The 15,119-nt window shown below is 37.0% G+C and overlaps 1 protein-coding gene across 1 annotated transcript in view; it reads right to left on the bottom strand.

Annotated features, from left to right (window-relative positions):
• Nucleotides 1-616: 616 nt before the first annotated feature.
• LOC145785834 (alpha-1,3-mannosyl-glycoprotein 2-beta-N-acetylglucosaminyltransferase-like) overlaps nucleotides 617-15,119 on the bottom strand; it is a 30,283-nt gene continuing 15,780 nt past the window's right edge. The window contains exons 3-7 of the mRNA XM_082597575.1: nucleotides 10,691-10,825; nucleotides 9,799-9,972; nucleotides 1,937-2,044; nucleotides 1,521-1,754; nucleotides 617-1,132 (exon numbers count right to left, since the gene is read on the bottom strand). Coding sequence (XP_082453701.1) covers nucleotides 617-1,132; nucleotides 1,521-1,754; nucleotides 1,937-2,044; nucleotides 9,799-9,972; nucleotides 10,691-10,825 — 1,167 coding nt within the window. The remainder of the gene's footprint in view (nucleotides 1,133-1,520; nucleotides 1,755-1,936; nucleotides 2,045-9,798; nucleotides 9,973-10,690; nucleotides 10,826-15,119) is intronic.

The following is a 15,119-nucleotide window of genomic DNA, read 5'->3' as shown; positions in this document are numbered from 1 at the left end:
GTATACGTTGTTAAAGGTTAAACTAAAAAATTATTTAATCAACAATTCAACATGAATCTGTTGAACTTAAAAACAATTGTTCTTGACTTTAACTCGATTGAAACTGTTTGCATGACTTTTATAAACAATTTTTTTCATCTTTTTCGACTCTTTGTACATGGCAGTGGCTATGATGGCTACTAAACCAACTTGGAAAAAAAAGGAAAATATTTGCCTCCCAAGTGAATGGTAACAATAAAATTATACGTGTTTTATTGTTTTTAATTGCAGATAGCTAGATATTCCTGAAGAACAAGGCACAAGTGTTGTAATAAAAGACATTTGATTTTGTTCTAATTTGATTCATAGATACGTCAAATGTGAAAGAAACATTGATTTTGGTCCATTTTGATTCCTACATACGTTGGATGTGATTCAACCTACTGGTTACTGTGACTCAATTACTTTGATGATTGCATGTGAGGGAGCTTCTGGTGCTGCTCATATTTAAGCTTGGGGCAGAAACGAACAAAAAGGCAGCATTTTTTTGTTTGCCCTGGGTGATTAAAAAAAAATGAACAAACATGTTGGAACACTGCATAATGAAGCACAGCAATAGAAATAACACTGAAAACAACTACTTTTCTGTGTAGCCATGCCAAGGCCTGCGTGGAGCCAAGTAAATTCTAATTCCGTTGTACATAAAACTTACAATGCCTTGGTATGCCATCCGAGGAACTCCAGCTTTTAAGTCTTCCATTATACCAAATACTCTTGCATATGTTTTGAACTGATTGTTGTTAAAAAACTCTAACCTTGCTTCTTTTATGTTAGTTCTTGATGCTGATTGAATTGATGTTAAGGTTTCTAAAGGAAGATTGTATATTTTACTTACAAAATCGTTTTTATATCTTTTTTCTTCTAAGTAGGATAAATCTATGTCAGTCCAGTCGACGGATTGATCATTGAGTTTGATATACTTTAAATATTTGTCAAAAAACTGTCCATTACTGACACCGATTCTGCCAAACGTTTTCGTTCGTGATATTTCTGGTCGTATGCAAGCACGGTTTCTACGTTGTGCGGGAAGCCTAAACCAATCATCCCAAAAAGCGCTTGGCCATTTCGCTTCAACCTCATCCCAAGTGGATTTCTGTGACAAAATTTTCGAAAAAGTAAATGATTAATTGTTCCACCTGCAACACTCAGCAAACCAGCATCAACTTTACACCGTCAGCTACACCTGCTTCGAAAATTAAAGATGCCTGTGCAAAGACAACAGTAGATTTTTGATTGAACAAAGCTAAGTTGAATAATGAGGCCATATCTTACTGTATTGATTCTTACATTTCATCAGTTGAACAAACTTAACTGATTTCTTCATGAAGCCAGAACCGATAATAACACAAAATCTACTTAGTTTACAAGTGTTTACAAAAGTAGAGTGCAAATATAAAAAACACAAGTAGGTAGCAATAATAAACAATACTTGCAAGTACTGTAATAATCTTACATTAATGATTCAACAGCAAATAGCTTACCTTCAACATCCATCCCAGGCCAGGAAAAAAATCAGAGCGGTACAAAATGGTGGTACCAGCATTGTCAACCAAATTTTCTTTCCCATTGTCATTCCACGCAGACACACAATAAAGCGACTCATCTCGAAGGAACATCGAATATGTTGAGAGAAAATAAAGAAAAAAATCTGGAGCTATCTCCAAGTCATCTTCTACTATAATAACGGCTTTGGATTTTGGGAACAGTTTAAATGCCTGTGAAACATGAATACAATCACTAGTGAAGTAAAATAATCAATATTTTAAATTTGATTTGATGCAAACTATTCACAAAAGCTTCCCAAAACAATACTGTAGTTGAACCAAAATGGTTGGAGACTTGAGACTAATGATACAGTGCTAGACTGTATCAATGGTAGTATCACTATTGTTCTTACCTCAGAAATACCCCATTTGTAGTGCTTTGATATTTTGTAGTATCCAATAAATTTCTTTTGACTTGAAGGCACATCAATATATTCATTGGGATGTCTCAAATGTGTGACCTTAAATTTACAACACAAGCTTTCATGAATTCCTTTCGTAAAATAATGTAAGCATTTGCCTCCATGTATCAAATTGAGTTACAGCAGAAGCAGAGTTTGTAAACATATAAACCAAAACGAGTCGTTTAACTAAAAAATGTGTTCTTATGTCACATCAAGAATAAAACAATCTGCTTTTTCAAGCCCAATCTTCTTGTATTGCTTTAACTTTTTCTTTCAAATGGGTTTTTAAACGACACAAAATCAACAAACAAATTTGTTGCAAACGTTTGTTTGAAATTTTTTCCTTTTTAAATTAATCATCATATTCATTAATATTATACTTTTATGACAAGAGAGACTAAAATACCTGTGACCATGAACTGGACTAAACTCAATCCATTAATTTATCCATCTGATGAAATATTTCTACAAATATACATTGTTCAATTTTGACACTGACTTCCGCCTTTTCACTACTCAAAATTGTGCTCACTGTACCTCATCATAAAATACAGCTAAGAAACTGGTTGTTATACTGGCTAACTGCTTGCTCGGACGATGAATTCCATGATACACAGAATGATAATAAAATTTAAAAATTGTGAAAAAGATCTACGATGTAGGCTACTGTTGTTGTTTGGATTCTATCCATTTATGGCATGGAATGTGATAAATACATCCATATCTGCAGCCACAATAATCAATATCTACAGGGAGGGTCATCAATAAATAACGTTACAACTTCAACTCAACTGTATTTAACAAATGGTAGACAATTTTTGAGTAATAGACGTATAATATTTTTGTAAACATAAATGAATATTTAGGAAAAACAAGTTTTACTCAATGTGTCCGCCATTTGCGTCGACAACAAGTCGGAGACGCTTCGAAAAGGACCTGCAAGAGTATATATCATTTCGGCAGTTTTCTTGGTTCAATTTCACTCCTGGGTCCACAAAAATCAATGGACTCCTTCCTGATTCGTTGACTGCGGCCCACACCATCACAGATGCCGCCCCTCGTCTCGAGTGACTACCTGGGGTTTACAATCCACATCACCATCTCTTGACCAAACAGGATCATTCTGACTGTTAAAATGATGCTGGACATCAAATTCCTTCTCATCGCTAAACACAAGGTTTGGCAGCGTGCCTCTGCCTTCAATGCGTGAGAGCAGAATTCTGGAGATCTGGAGAGATGTTTCTCAATAGTATTGGCATTTAATAAACATATAATATTATTGTCAATATAAATATATATTTATGAAAAACAAGTTTTACTCAATGTGTCCGCCATTTGCGTCGATAACAAGTCGAAGACGCTTCGAAAAGAACATGCAAGAGTCACGAATAGAGATGTAAAAAAACCGTTTTTTTTGTTTTAAAAAAAAACGAGCTCGTTTTTTTTGTTTTTTATCGTTTTTTTTGTTTTTTATTCGTTTTTTTTGTTTTTTTTACCCATTTTGACATTAAATGTCACAATATGCAGCAATTAGGGTAAACTTATTGCAATACCGTCTATTTCAACAAAGAAACAGTCTCATAACTCGTATAACTTATTTCAAATCAGACTATATGTCTGGTATATTGTTTCATTGCAATTTTGTAATCTCAAGTCTGAACACACGAGCCATAAAGATTTCTCATCGTCTCAAATGGTAGTAACAGTGTCCTATGGTTGGCACATCTCAAGTATTGTCTGTAATTTGGTTCAGTCAGTTGTTAAATGCAGTACCACACTCGTGTACAGTTTCGAAGCCACCTGGGACTTTGGTTAATGGACATGTTAGGACTAGGTGGTCACTGGTCAGTGTCCTGTTTCTCTGCTTCACAAAGGCACTTTTGACCAGCACACCACACCTTTTCCAGTACAACGTCAAGAGTTGTTCCAGTTGATGTGCATTTGGTGCAAACTTGCTGAAAACCACACAAGCGGTTCTCGAGTTATAAGTGAAATAACCTTAGCCACTAGATGGCTTCATAGATAAGGAGCAATAGAAAAGCGGCAATATCTCAAGAACCGCTCAACATATTTGGATAATTTTCAGCACTAACCCCATGTTTTCTGGGTGGCCTATCTGTTTATGAACATTAAAACAAGTTTTGGCTACTGCTTTTTGAAATAAAAAGAAATTAACCTCTTGTCGTTACGCACCGATAAAACCATGATGCGTAAATTTAAAAAAAAAATTATTATTGGGTAGACTAGAGGAAAGATTGATGAAAAGTTTGACAAAAGCAGTCTAGTGCTAAAGTCCCAACTTTTAGCCCAAATCACATTTAAATGTAGTGAAAGATGGAAACATTTTGATGTTTTTTATTTTCCCTGAAGAGGTTCAATATTCCTTTGTGATGTCATAGTCATGTTTGTTTTCCCTTAATCATACCATTGTGTTGTCATAGACATGTTTAAAAGAAGTATTGTTGCACTTAATTGATCCAATTTGAACTAGTTTGCAGGACTTTGAAACTTTAGCACTTTTTGTTTTTGCCAAACTTTTCGTCAATCTTTCCTCTACCCAATAAAAAAAAAAAAAATTAAAGTTATGCATCATGGTTTTATTGGTGCATAACGACATGAGGTCAATTTCTTTTTATCTCAAAATGTAGTTGGCCTAGTTCCCAAATAAATTAAGTTTTCATCTTTGATGTTTGTTTTGTATTTTTATCCTGCATTGCGGGAATATGGGTAAAACTTTACACTTGTCAGGAAAAGTATTATGAAGCATTTATTCACTATGTGAACACTGAGCAGTGCTGAAAAACTCCACTTTAAAGGGAAAATTTCTTCATTCAGGGTTGGTAGATACTAGCAATAGTCAACATGGGTGGTTGGCATTTGAAAGGAACATTAACCTAAACCTTTTCTGACAAATGCACTTACTTTTGACGACTAAAAATATCAGTGATAAGATCTCTTGCATTACGTCACAAATGATCTGCAAGAAGCATCAATGACAAAGTGTCTAAAACCTTACAAGTTACAACACACGAAAAGAATACTTCTGTTTCAACATTTATAAACCATATACATCGTTGTTAAGCTATCAGTTAAAAAACATGTTTAAACAGGCTATTGGCAATAGCTTACATTAGTAAATTATATACCACAAACAAGGTAATGTGTGCTTTGAATACTGCCATCTTGTTTTTGCCAAAATTTCGTCAACCCATTGAGTGTGTAGCCTACAAGAATAACCAGTCCCGGTATACTAACATCGTAGGCTAACTTCCATAAAAGGTAAAAGAAATTAACTCATCTACATTATGTCATGTATCAATTTGCATTAATTCAATGTTTGTCAGGTCTACTGCCACAAACATGCCTGAGAATGAAGAAGAAAGCAAAACAACGTAGGACTAGGCTATGCAAAAAACATATGCTGCTGCCAAGCACGAACACTTAGGAATTTCAGCACAATCATAAAAACCATTTTTACTAGTTTAACGTTTTTCAAGAGCACTGTAATGAAATTAAACTGCAAATAGTAAAAAATTTACAACTTTTCCAGAAAAATATGAAAAAAAAACAAAAAAAAACAAAAAACGGGTGTTTTTTTTGGCCCAAGTTGTTTTTGAAAAAAAACACGTTTTTAAAAAAAAAAAACGGTTCGTTTTTTTTGCATTTACATCTCTAGTCACGAATAACTCTGAGGTGTTTTGGCTTATTCTTTTTTCAGATTAGCCTTCAGCGCTTCCAAACTTTGGTGGTGTTTAGTCGAAACTTTCCTCTCCAGGTAAGACCAGATGCCAAAGTATAGGGGGTTCAGGTCTGGGGATGAAGGAGGCCATTATTCCTTGGAAATGAAGAACTGCACATTGGCTGAAATCCAGTTTTGAGTTCTCTTAGCTCCATGTGAAGGGGCAGAATCTTGTTGGAATGACCAATTACGTTTTTTGAAGTGTTTCCCAAGGCATGTTCAATGAACCCTCAAGAATATCATTTCGGCAGCTTTCTTGGTTCAATATAATTCCTTGGTCCACAAAAATCAATGGACTCCTTCCTGATTCGTTGACTGTGGCCCACACCATCACAGATGCCGCCCCTTGTCTCCGAGTGACTACCTGGGGTTCCACAATCCGCATCACCATCTCTTGACCAAACACGGTCATTCTGAATGTTAAAATGATGCTGGACATCAAATTTCTGCTCATTGCTGAACACAAGGTTTGGCAGCGTGCCTCCTCCTTTAATGGGTGAGAGGCGAGAGCAGAATTCTGGCTCTGGAGAGACGTTTCTCATTGGTATTGGCATTTAGCAACTGTTTCTTCATGTGTTTGAATGGAATGTGTCTTCATCTTCAAATCCTTCTTGAAAACTGTGAATATGGTTCCATAGGCCATGCTTGCCTCCTTTGCCAGTTTTTGAATTGGATCTCTTGTAACGTTAATTATTGATGACCCTGTATAGCCAATTTTTCATTGAATATTGAATACATCACGACCAGATTTTGTTGAAGAAGTACCATAAAGACCGAAGTTCAGATACACTCTTCACCATAAAGTAAAATTACTGCTTTAGTTTGCTTGTTTTCATTATACGTCACGATATATATTGCACAGTAGGGAGGGCCGTCGGAAACAGATCGCTTAGCAACTCGAGTTTCTTAGGAGGTTTGTCGAGTAAATGGCGAAATCGAAAACCATTTTTTAATTGAACGCCAGGAAGACGGTGCACAACAGGGACCTAATCGGTAAATCACCCCATTCCAGGGATATTGACAGGGTTGCCATACCGTCCTTATTTCTAAGATTTGTCCTTATTTTGAAGAACTCTATCTTAGAAAATATTACTGTCCTTATTGCTAGGAAATGTCCTTCTTTTTGATTTGAGTCCTTATTTTGTCTTATTTTCAACAATTAGTGAATAAACTTAGTGGAATGACAGCCAAATCCCTACTACAGTAAAAGTAAACCTAGACCTGAGTTGTCGTGAGATGCACAAAGTATTTTTTTACGAACAAGGAGTTGCTGGAACACATTGTTTCTGGCAAACAATATGGCATGTGATATATAATGGCTCGTATAAATGCTGAGATTTGTTCAAAAACGTTTGTTTTACTTTGTATGAAAATTTAATTTTTCTGTTGCTTATTTTGGGGTTCATGTCGATGGCAACCCTAGATATTGCAGTGGCGTATATTCAGAGTTTGTGCGCCGCACACCCATCAAACACGGTTGATTCATCAATCATCATACAGTTAAACATGCAAGTAGGCTACTTGGTAGCCTATATAAATGGTGAAGGCAGGGTATACAAGTAGCCTAAGTGCTTGGTAGCCTATACAAAAGGTGATGGCAGGGTATACAAGTAAGTAGGCTTCTTGGTAGCCTATATAAAAGGTGAAGGTTTGGCATGCAAGTAACTAGGCTCTTGGTAGCCTACATAAAAGGTGAAGGCATGGTATGCAAGTAAGTAGGTTACTTGGTAGCCTATATAAATGATGAAGGCAGGGTATACAAGTACGGTAGCCTAAGTACTTGGTAGCCTACATAAAAGGTGATGGCAGGGTATGCAAGTAAGTAGGCTACTTGGTAGCCTATATAAAAGGTGAAGGCATGGTATGCAAGTAAGTAGGCTACTTGGTAGCCTATATAAAAGGTGAAGGCATGGTATGCAAGTAAGTAGGCTACTTGGTGGCCTATATAAAAGGTGAATGCATGGTATGTAAGTAAGTAGGCCACTTGGTAGCCTATGGAATTGGTAAAGGCATGGTATGCAAGTAGGCTACTTTGTAGCCTATTTAAAAGGTGAAGGCATGGTATGTAAATAAGTAGGCCACTTGGTAGCCTATATAAATGGTGAAGGCAGGGTATGCAAGTAGCCTAAGTACTTGGTAGCGTATATAAAAGGTGATGAAAGGGTAGCCTATGGAAGTAAGTAGGCTACTTGATAGCTACTTGGTAGCCTATATAAAAGGCGGGCATGATATGCACGTAAGTCGGTTTCTTGGTAGCCTATATAAAAGGTGAAGGAACGGTATGTAAGTAAGTAGGCTACTTAGTAGCCTATATAGGGCCTATAAAAGGTGAAGTCAGGGTATATGGACGACACAGGTATCAGATAAGTATCAGTGCTCAGTGAAGGCAGAACAGGTAGGGTGTTACCCTACTGACCGAAGCAAGTACCATAATTGGGTTCTGTTTCAGTGAAACATATAATCATAATAGTGAAGTGAAGGGATATTTAAAACACAATTCGCAATTTATTACAGGTATTCAGGACAGTAATTCGTAATAGTGCTAGTGTGGTAGCCTACCAGTCGTATTTTACGTTGATTGATTGAATGCAAATAATGACAACATACTAGTTGCTCTGGTGTAGTCAGCAGAAACTCACTGAGCCATCAATTCTACGCGATTTCAGCATCCAACAGCTCACAGAGCTTTTCGTCGAGACCGATGTTCCTACATCGATTTACAGTTTTCCATGCTGCACACAAGCAGTTGAGCGCGCAGTCAAACTCGCCACCGAAGTGAGCGATGAAGTCATCGGCGTCGTAGACATGAACTTATTCTGATGCAAACTGCTGCTCGTTCACAGCGTCCACGTTTTGAGTCAAAGAAAGATTACGTTCTGTGATAGTTTTTGACTATTTACGTCGTTTTGTGTATTTTTTATTTTTTTAATTACTTTTTTTTTGGAAAAACAATTTTTTTTATTTTATTTGGGTGATATTGATTTTTTTGTGCGGCGTCTTCCGGCGGCCCGATCTAAAAAAGGTTTTCAGATTATTCGTTTGTGACCTAAGCCTCCTATCTGAGCCGAGTTACTAAGGGATTTGACAAAAAAGTGCATTGACGGCCCTCCCTATTGCACAGTACTGGCTTTCATGCTATCATAATAAGCAGTGTTTGGCTTTCCATAGACACTTTATTGTTGGTACATGACTTAAAAATGCTGCGGTTCAAATGACGCAAACACAAATGGTGCCATCTCTAGGCCACAAGGTACGATTGATGCAAGGACCGAATGCTGCGATACATGAATGATGCAAGACCTGGTTATTTCTTTAGGCATCACAAATAGATCCTACTGTGCATTATTTGAACATGAGACGACTTTGATGTAATAAACCAAAAATTGTCTATGACTAAATAATATGCATTTCAGGTTAAATATCACTGTTTGACTGCACGTCCGAACCTAATCGGTCGTCTTCACAAACAAGAGGGCGTTACTGACCTTTTGTGTTGCTCCTCAAACAGCGAGGAACGAGATTAACTATGGGTAGCCAGACTGAGCTTACACTTTGAGTTTGTCAGATGTTTCTAATTAGTAACATTTCTCAGTAAACGTGTCCATTAAGACCAAAAAGCAACCAAAAAACTGAAAATAGCTACCGTGACAAATGAAAATACATGTACTGTACTACCAATCTACCATGCCATATTTTTGTTGTTGAAATTTTAGAAAAGAGGAGAAAAAAAATTGTTGAAATTGCTACCATGACGAGTGTGATTTGTACCATATTCAAAAAAACAATTATCTTTAGTATATAAGAAAATAACCGAGTCTCGCGTCATTCATGCCTTGTGGCTAAGGAATGGCGTCATTTATGTTCGCGCCATTCATGTTCGCGTCATTCAGAATGCGGCATAAAGTAATGCATACATCCCTTTATTGTCACTGAGCGGTGAGTACATTGTATTTTGTTTCAATCTTGAAGCAGCCATAGCTGGGCGCGGGCTCAAGCAGAACTTACAGTTAAAGCTAGATGTCAAGCTGAAATGTAGGTAGCCTATGAAGCCATTACAAATATTATTTTGTACCTCATCATTGTGAATGTAGGATTGAATAACTTCTGTTGTTTTTTCGTGATTCCCATCTTGGCTGACAATGATAGGAAATTCTGCATTTTTCACATTGTTATATTGCAGGAGTAAGTCAATGCAGCGTGAAACTGAAGGACGATTGTAAGCAAACACAATGACAGGTATCACAACCTGTGCAACAAACAAAATATATAAACAAGATCAGTGAGCACACAATGTTTTGTTTCGAAATTTATTTTGCATGTTTGATTTTTATGTATGGCTCTGTGTTCTGCCATGACTATGGGACATTGAAAGTTGAGTTTATTTTTGCATAAGAACAGCCATAAATCAAATGCTCAATGAACAATTCTTACATCTGATATTTAGGAATATTAAAGTGCTTAAAAACTATGTAGCAATGTTAGTGAGGACATGAGGAATGAAAAAAAAGTGCCTGGTAGTACGTAGTCTCCATTTTAATTCAACTTATTGTTCAAATTATCATCGGCAGAAGTATTTTGTATAATGTATATTTGTATATATACATCAGCTTCACTAAGCAGAACTTGAAAGACTTTATGGCTGGCACAAATGAGTGTGTTGGTTTTATCCAAGCAGAGTTTTTACTGGAAAGAATATAAGACTTTGAAGTGGAGGTAACAGTTTGATTTTGATGCTTGTCAACTGAGGGACAAAGTGGCTTCTCCATTTCCAACATGGCATTATAATTTTTTTTTATGTTGTTGTTGATACCGGAATAATTCATATGCAATTTGTATATTTATCAAAATAAAATTAAAAGCACTTTACTATACATTCACAGTTCTAAATAAATACATTTGCACAAACAAGGTTTATAGTTTTTTTTTCATAAAAGTCCATAATGCTTCAAGAAACTAACACATACTTTCTCAGAACCCTTGTAACTGGAAGTCGTCATAACATCTGCTTGTGGCAGTAAATTGTTCTTTCCATTTTCATCATCATTGTACTGGAAATGATCACTGAGTTTATTCAAAACAGGATGGTAGTTATTTGAGTTCTGGAAAATACAAAAAGATTAATAAAATATGTCTGTTGCTCAATTAATAAGATGGTTTAAATTATTTTAAAAAAAACAATTGCTGTTTCATACCAAAATACATCTATATGGATACACCAGCAATATGTTATTTTCTAAAAAAATGAATAGCCTTGAAACTCAAAGGGTATTGTCGGAATGGCCCGTTTCGGTGAGTCCGATCCCTTAATGGGGGATTTTTTTAATTTTTTTTTTAAATTATCGGGTACCGTAGCCTAATTATCATTGTCGTTTTAGGGTTAGGAGTTAGGGTTAGGGGTTAGAGGTTAGGAACTCACCGAATAGTAGCAGACCCGGGTATTGTACTGTAACTCACATTACAACCTGTTTTTTTTTTTCGGTTATTGACCGATTTTTTAGTAAAATGTCCAAAAAAAATATAGTCAATTTGGTCAAAATGTTCAAAAAAATACGTATAGTCAATTCTCTTCTCAGATAAAACACCACAACATTTGTCAGCGAAAATTAATGTTGTAGCTAGTGAGAAAGTGCAAATTTTGGTTTGTATCAGCTACTTGAAAGGAAATATTTTCATTAGAAAAAATGACCGAATTTTTTCAAGTCATTTTGGACAAATGACCGAAACGTCAAACAACCCAGATTACAACAAAACTAAAAATTATGTCAGTGGTCAGTAATATTTTCATGGTGACTCAAACTACTATCCCTGTCAGGTTTAATGACCTAGGTTCCTCGGGTTGGATGGCATGCCAAATCGATTCAAAGATTTTCTGTGAAGTGTGGGTCTCATTGTACTATGATTGTATGCAGTCGAATAGCGATGCAAAAAAGGTCTTTTGTGTAGATTATGCCTTCATTTTTTCTTCTGGCCTGTAAGAACATTCAAACTAAGAACTTCGTGTAACATATTTTTTGACATTTCTAGACCGGCATAGATGACAATGACCACAGGTATCAAAAAATATAATTGAAATGAATCAATTTATGGAATTTCACATTGCAACTAGGAGCAGTATCACCTATGGCTATCACTAATTTCATGGGTGCAGAAAAAATAAAATTTTGAGTTAAAAAAAATAGTTCTAGAATGGTAGCCTAGGCCTAAAAAACTGTAATATCATATTTTATAGATAGTTGCCAAAACTCTGTCTGAACACCTGGGGGAGTGTGAATCACAGAAGGAAAAATCAATCTATAAAAATACATCAAGCCTCGAAATTCACGGCGGACATGTTCGTGGGAAGTACCCTGTAGAGTCTAGATCGGTCATATTTGTCCGCCGAGAAATAACACAGGAATTAGCGATACAAATCATCATTGCATAGCACGAATGCGAGAATATAATTTCCTCGCATCTGCAAAATGTGAATATTGTATCGTATCCCTTAGTTTCCGTTCAAGGAGGAAAACTTTCGATTTTTACGTTGCTTTGACTGATGACATTGAATCAGCGTAACAAAGGTGAATTCTTCGCCAAGAATCGATGAGAGTATGGTACTTCTACACTATTCATGCGCAACTTAGTTCAGGTCTTACGTCACAATGTCTGGCTTTGATTTTCGAGTAATATTGATACGACAAGGTTGGTTACAAAATTTGTTAAGCTTTGGTATTACAGTTGAAAGAAAAGGCCCATGGAAAATTCACTTTCGCTCACATGACACGCAAAAATAAACCTAAAGAAAAAAACCTAGTGAAACTTTGCACAGCAGAAAATCGTATGAAACTTTGCACAGCAGAAAATAGTATGAAACTTTACACAGCAGAAAATAGAATGAAACTTTGCACAGCAGAAAATAGTAGCGTCAGTGTAGAAGTTTTCCGACTCCAGAGCGCTGTGACGCAAAAAGCCACACGACCTCATTCGGTGGAAGTTAATCAGTTATGCGGCGTATTAAGCAGCTACACAGCGATTTGACTCTTCAAGCGCACATCGTTGGTCTGATGAAAGCCTTTCAGAGTAACTACACTGCAATTTTAACAAGCCTTCTAAACCGTAGGTATAGTTTTCAAATGGTGAAGAATTATCAAGATAAAGTGATTAAGCATGACGATCGACTCTAAAACTGGTGTGTCCGCCGTGAGACTTAATTTGTCCGCGGAGATAGCTGCTCAGACCGGACACGTTTATCTGCCGTCAACAAAAACGAATTTTGAGGCCTGGGTAAGGATGGGTAAAATAGAATACCGAATATAGAATAACCGGTTGTGAAGCCTAACCGGTTTCAAAATGCATATGAAATCGGATAATTGAAACCGCTTTAACGATCAACTTCGTACCACTACGCCTGGTCACAACGAATTCGCTACAGCGAAAGTAGAATTGTTTATCGATTTGGTGCAATCCGGCGTAGGGAAAATGCACAAGTTTTGTTGTTCACATTACTATGCCAGTACAGTGACATGGACGACTTGTTCAGCTGTGGGATTGAAGATGCTACATGCAGTAGCGAAGATGAATCAGCAAATTCAGCTTCCCCACCTTCAGAAATAGCTGCCTATCTCATGTTCTTGAAAACATCCACTACCCGGTAGTGGATGTAGGTGGTGTAGGGTAGTGACTACCGTACACCTTTTGAAAACGTCCATGTTTGGTGGAAGCAAATAAAAACCAATTTCTTGTTTTTTATCAGTTTGTTTCAAAATGTTTTTGTGTACCTGCCACATCTGTTTCTTCAGAGAGATGTTTTTCAAGTGCAAGTTTAACTGCCACCAAGTTGAAATCCCGTTTGACCAGTGAACATTTAGAAAGCCTAAATTTGTTACACTGTAATAAGCAATTTTTGTGATGTTCATTGTTTTTGTAAACTTATCAAAATTATTAAAATGTGTCCATAATAAAAACGGTCAATTATTCTAGAATAGATATCTGTATTCTATATTCGGTTTCAGTAAATTCTAGAATACCGTAGCTAATTATTCTATTTTGCCCATCCCTAAAAATAGTATAACTTGTGAATGTGAACCCTCGGTCCTAGAAACCTGATTTTTGGTTCTTTGGATTTAGACATATTATATACGTACGATATGTTTGTATTTGCTCTAAGAGGAGTTACGTTTTTTGAAAAATAATAGATTTTTTGTAAATTAAAAAAAAATCCACACTTTGAATCAAATTAGATCTTTTTAAAGCAGGCACTTTTGTGTATATTTGTAAAAAAATTAAATTTTTTTAAATTTAAAAAAAAACTATAAATTTCAGAGAATTTCCTCTTGTAGCAGATAGGAACAATGGAACGGAACATAATATTTCTAAATGGATAGAATCTAAAATCAGAGTTTTATGGTGCAATGTTTACATGGCATATAATGCATTTGTAGAGGCTTTGAATCACTGATACAGGCCCGGTCATCGAAATTGACAGAGTAAAGCCTTCGATTGTTGAAGTCTTGTTGCCGGGGAATTATTTCATCCAATTATCTTCCTATCTGCACCAATGGCGCCTCAAGTTGAGTGAAGCGAATACGGTGACTTCTGTCTTCCACCTATGTAATAGAGACTCAAACAGGAAAATTAACATCCAAAATAACGGCCGAACACTTCCTTTCGAAGCCACACCCACATACCTTGGAGTTTGACTTGATCGGTCCCTTACATACCGCAAACACCTAGAACACTTACGCGGAAAAGTGACAGCTCGTACTGCTCTCATGAAACGTCTTGCTGGTACAAGGTGGGGTGCTAGCCCCTCAGTGCTGACAACAAGTGGTTTAGCCTTAGTCTACGCCCCTGCTGAATACTGTGCTGCTACTTGGTGCAGAAGTGCCCATACTGACCTTGTCGATGTACCAATCAACAACTGCCTGCGAACTGTCACAGGTTGCCTCCGCCCAACTCCAACTGACTGTTTGCCTGTCCTTGCAAACATTGAGCCAGCTGCACTACGCGCCAACGTGCTGTTCTTTCCCTGAGCCGTAAAGCCCTAAACCCTGGCTATCCGCTACACACAACCACGCTGAGATATCCACCAAAGCAGCGGCTAAAATCAAGAAAGTCATTTGTACGCGCTGCACAAGACCTTCTGGCAGCCTCTGGTGGAAGCCCTAGCAAACAGTGGTGCCACGCGGCGTGGTGTGAACAATGGTCAAGCAGCACGTCCCCACTTCGCCAAGTATTCAGATCTCCGTTCGAAAACCAGCTGGGACATGGCCTCTCTAGACTTGCCTCATCAAGGCGTAACCGTTTGCTCACTGGTGTTGGACGCTATGGTGCAGACATGTTGCGCTGGGGCTTGGCAGAGAGTGCTGCTTGTGAGTGTGGCGAAATGCAGACGGCAGCCCACATTATCAAGGA

The sequence above is a fragment of the Aplidium turbinatum genome, chromosome 1, assembly GCF_918807975.1.
Source record: "Aplidium turbinatum chromosome 1, kaAplTurb1.1, whole genome shotgun sequence".
Classification (NCBI taxonomy): Eukaryota; Metazoa; Chordata; class Ascidiacea; order Aplousobranchia; family Polyclinidae; genus Aplidium; species Aplidium turbinatum.
The sequence above is the reverse complement of the archived record's forward strand: the minus strand, read 5'-3'. Positions and strand labels throughout refer to the sequence as shown.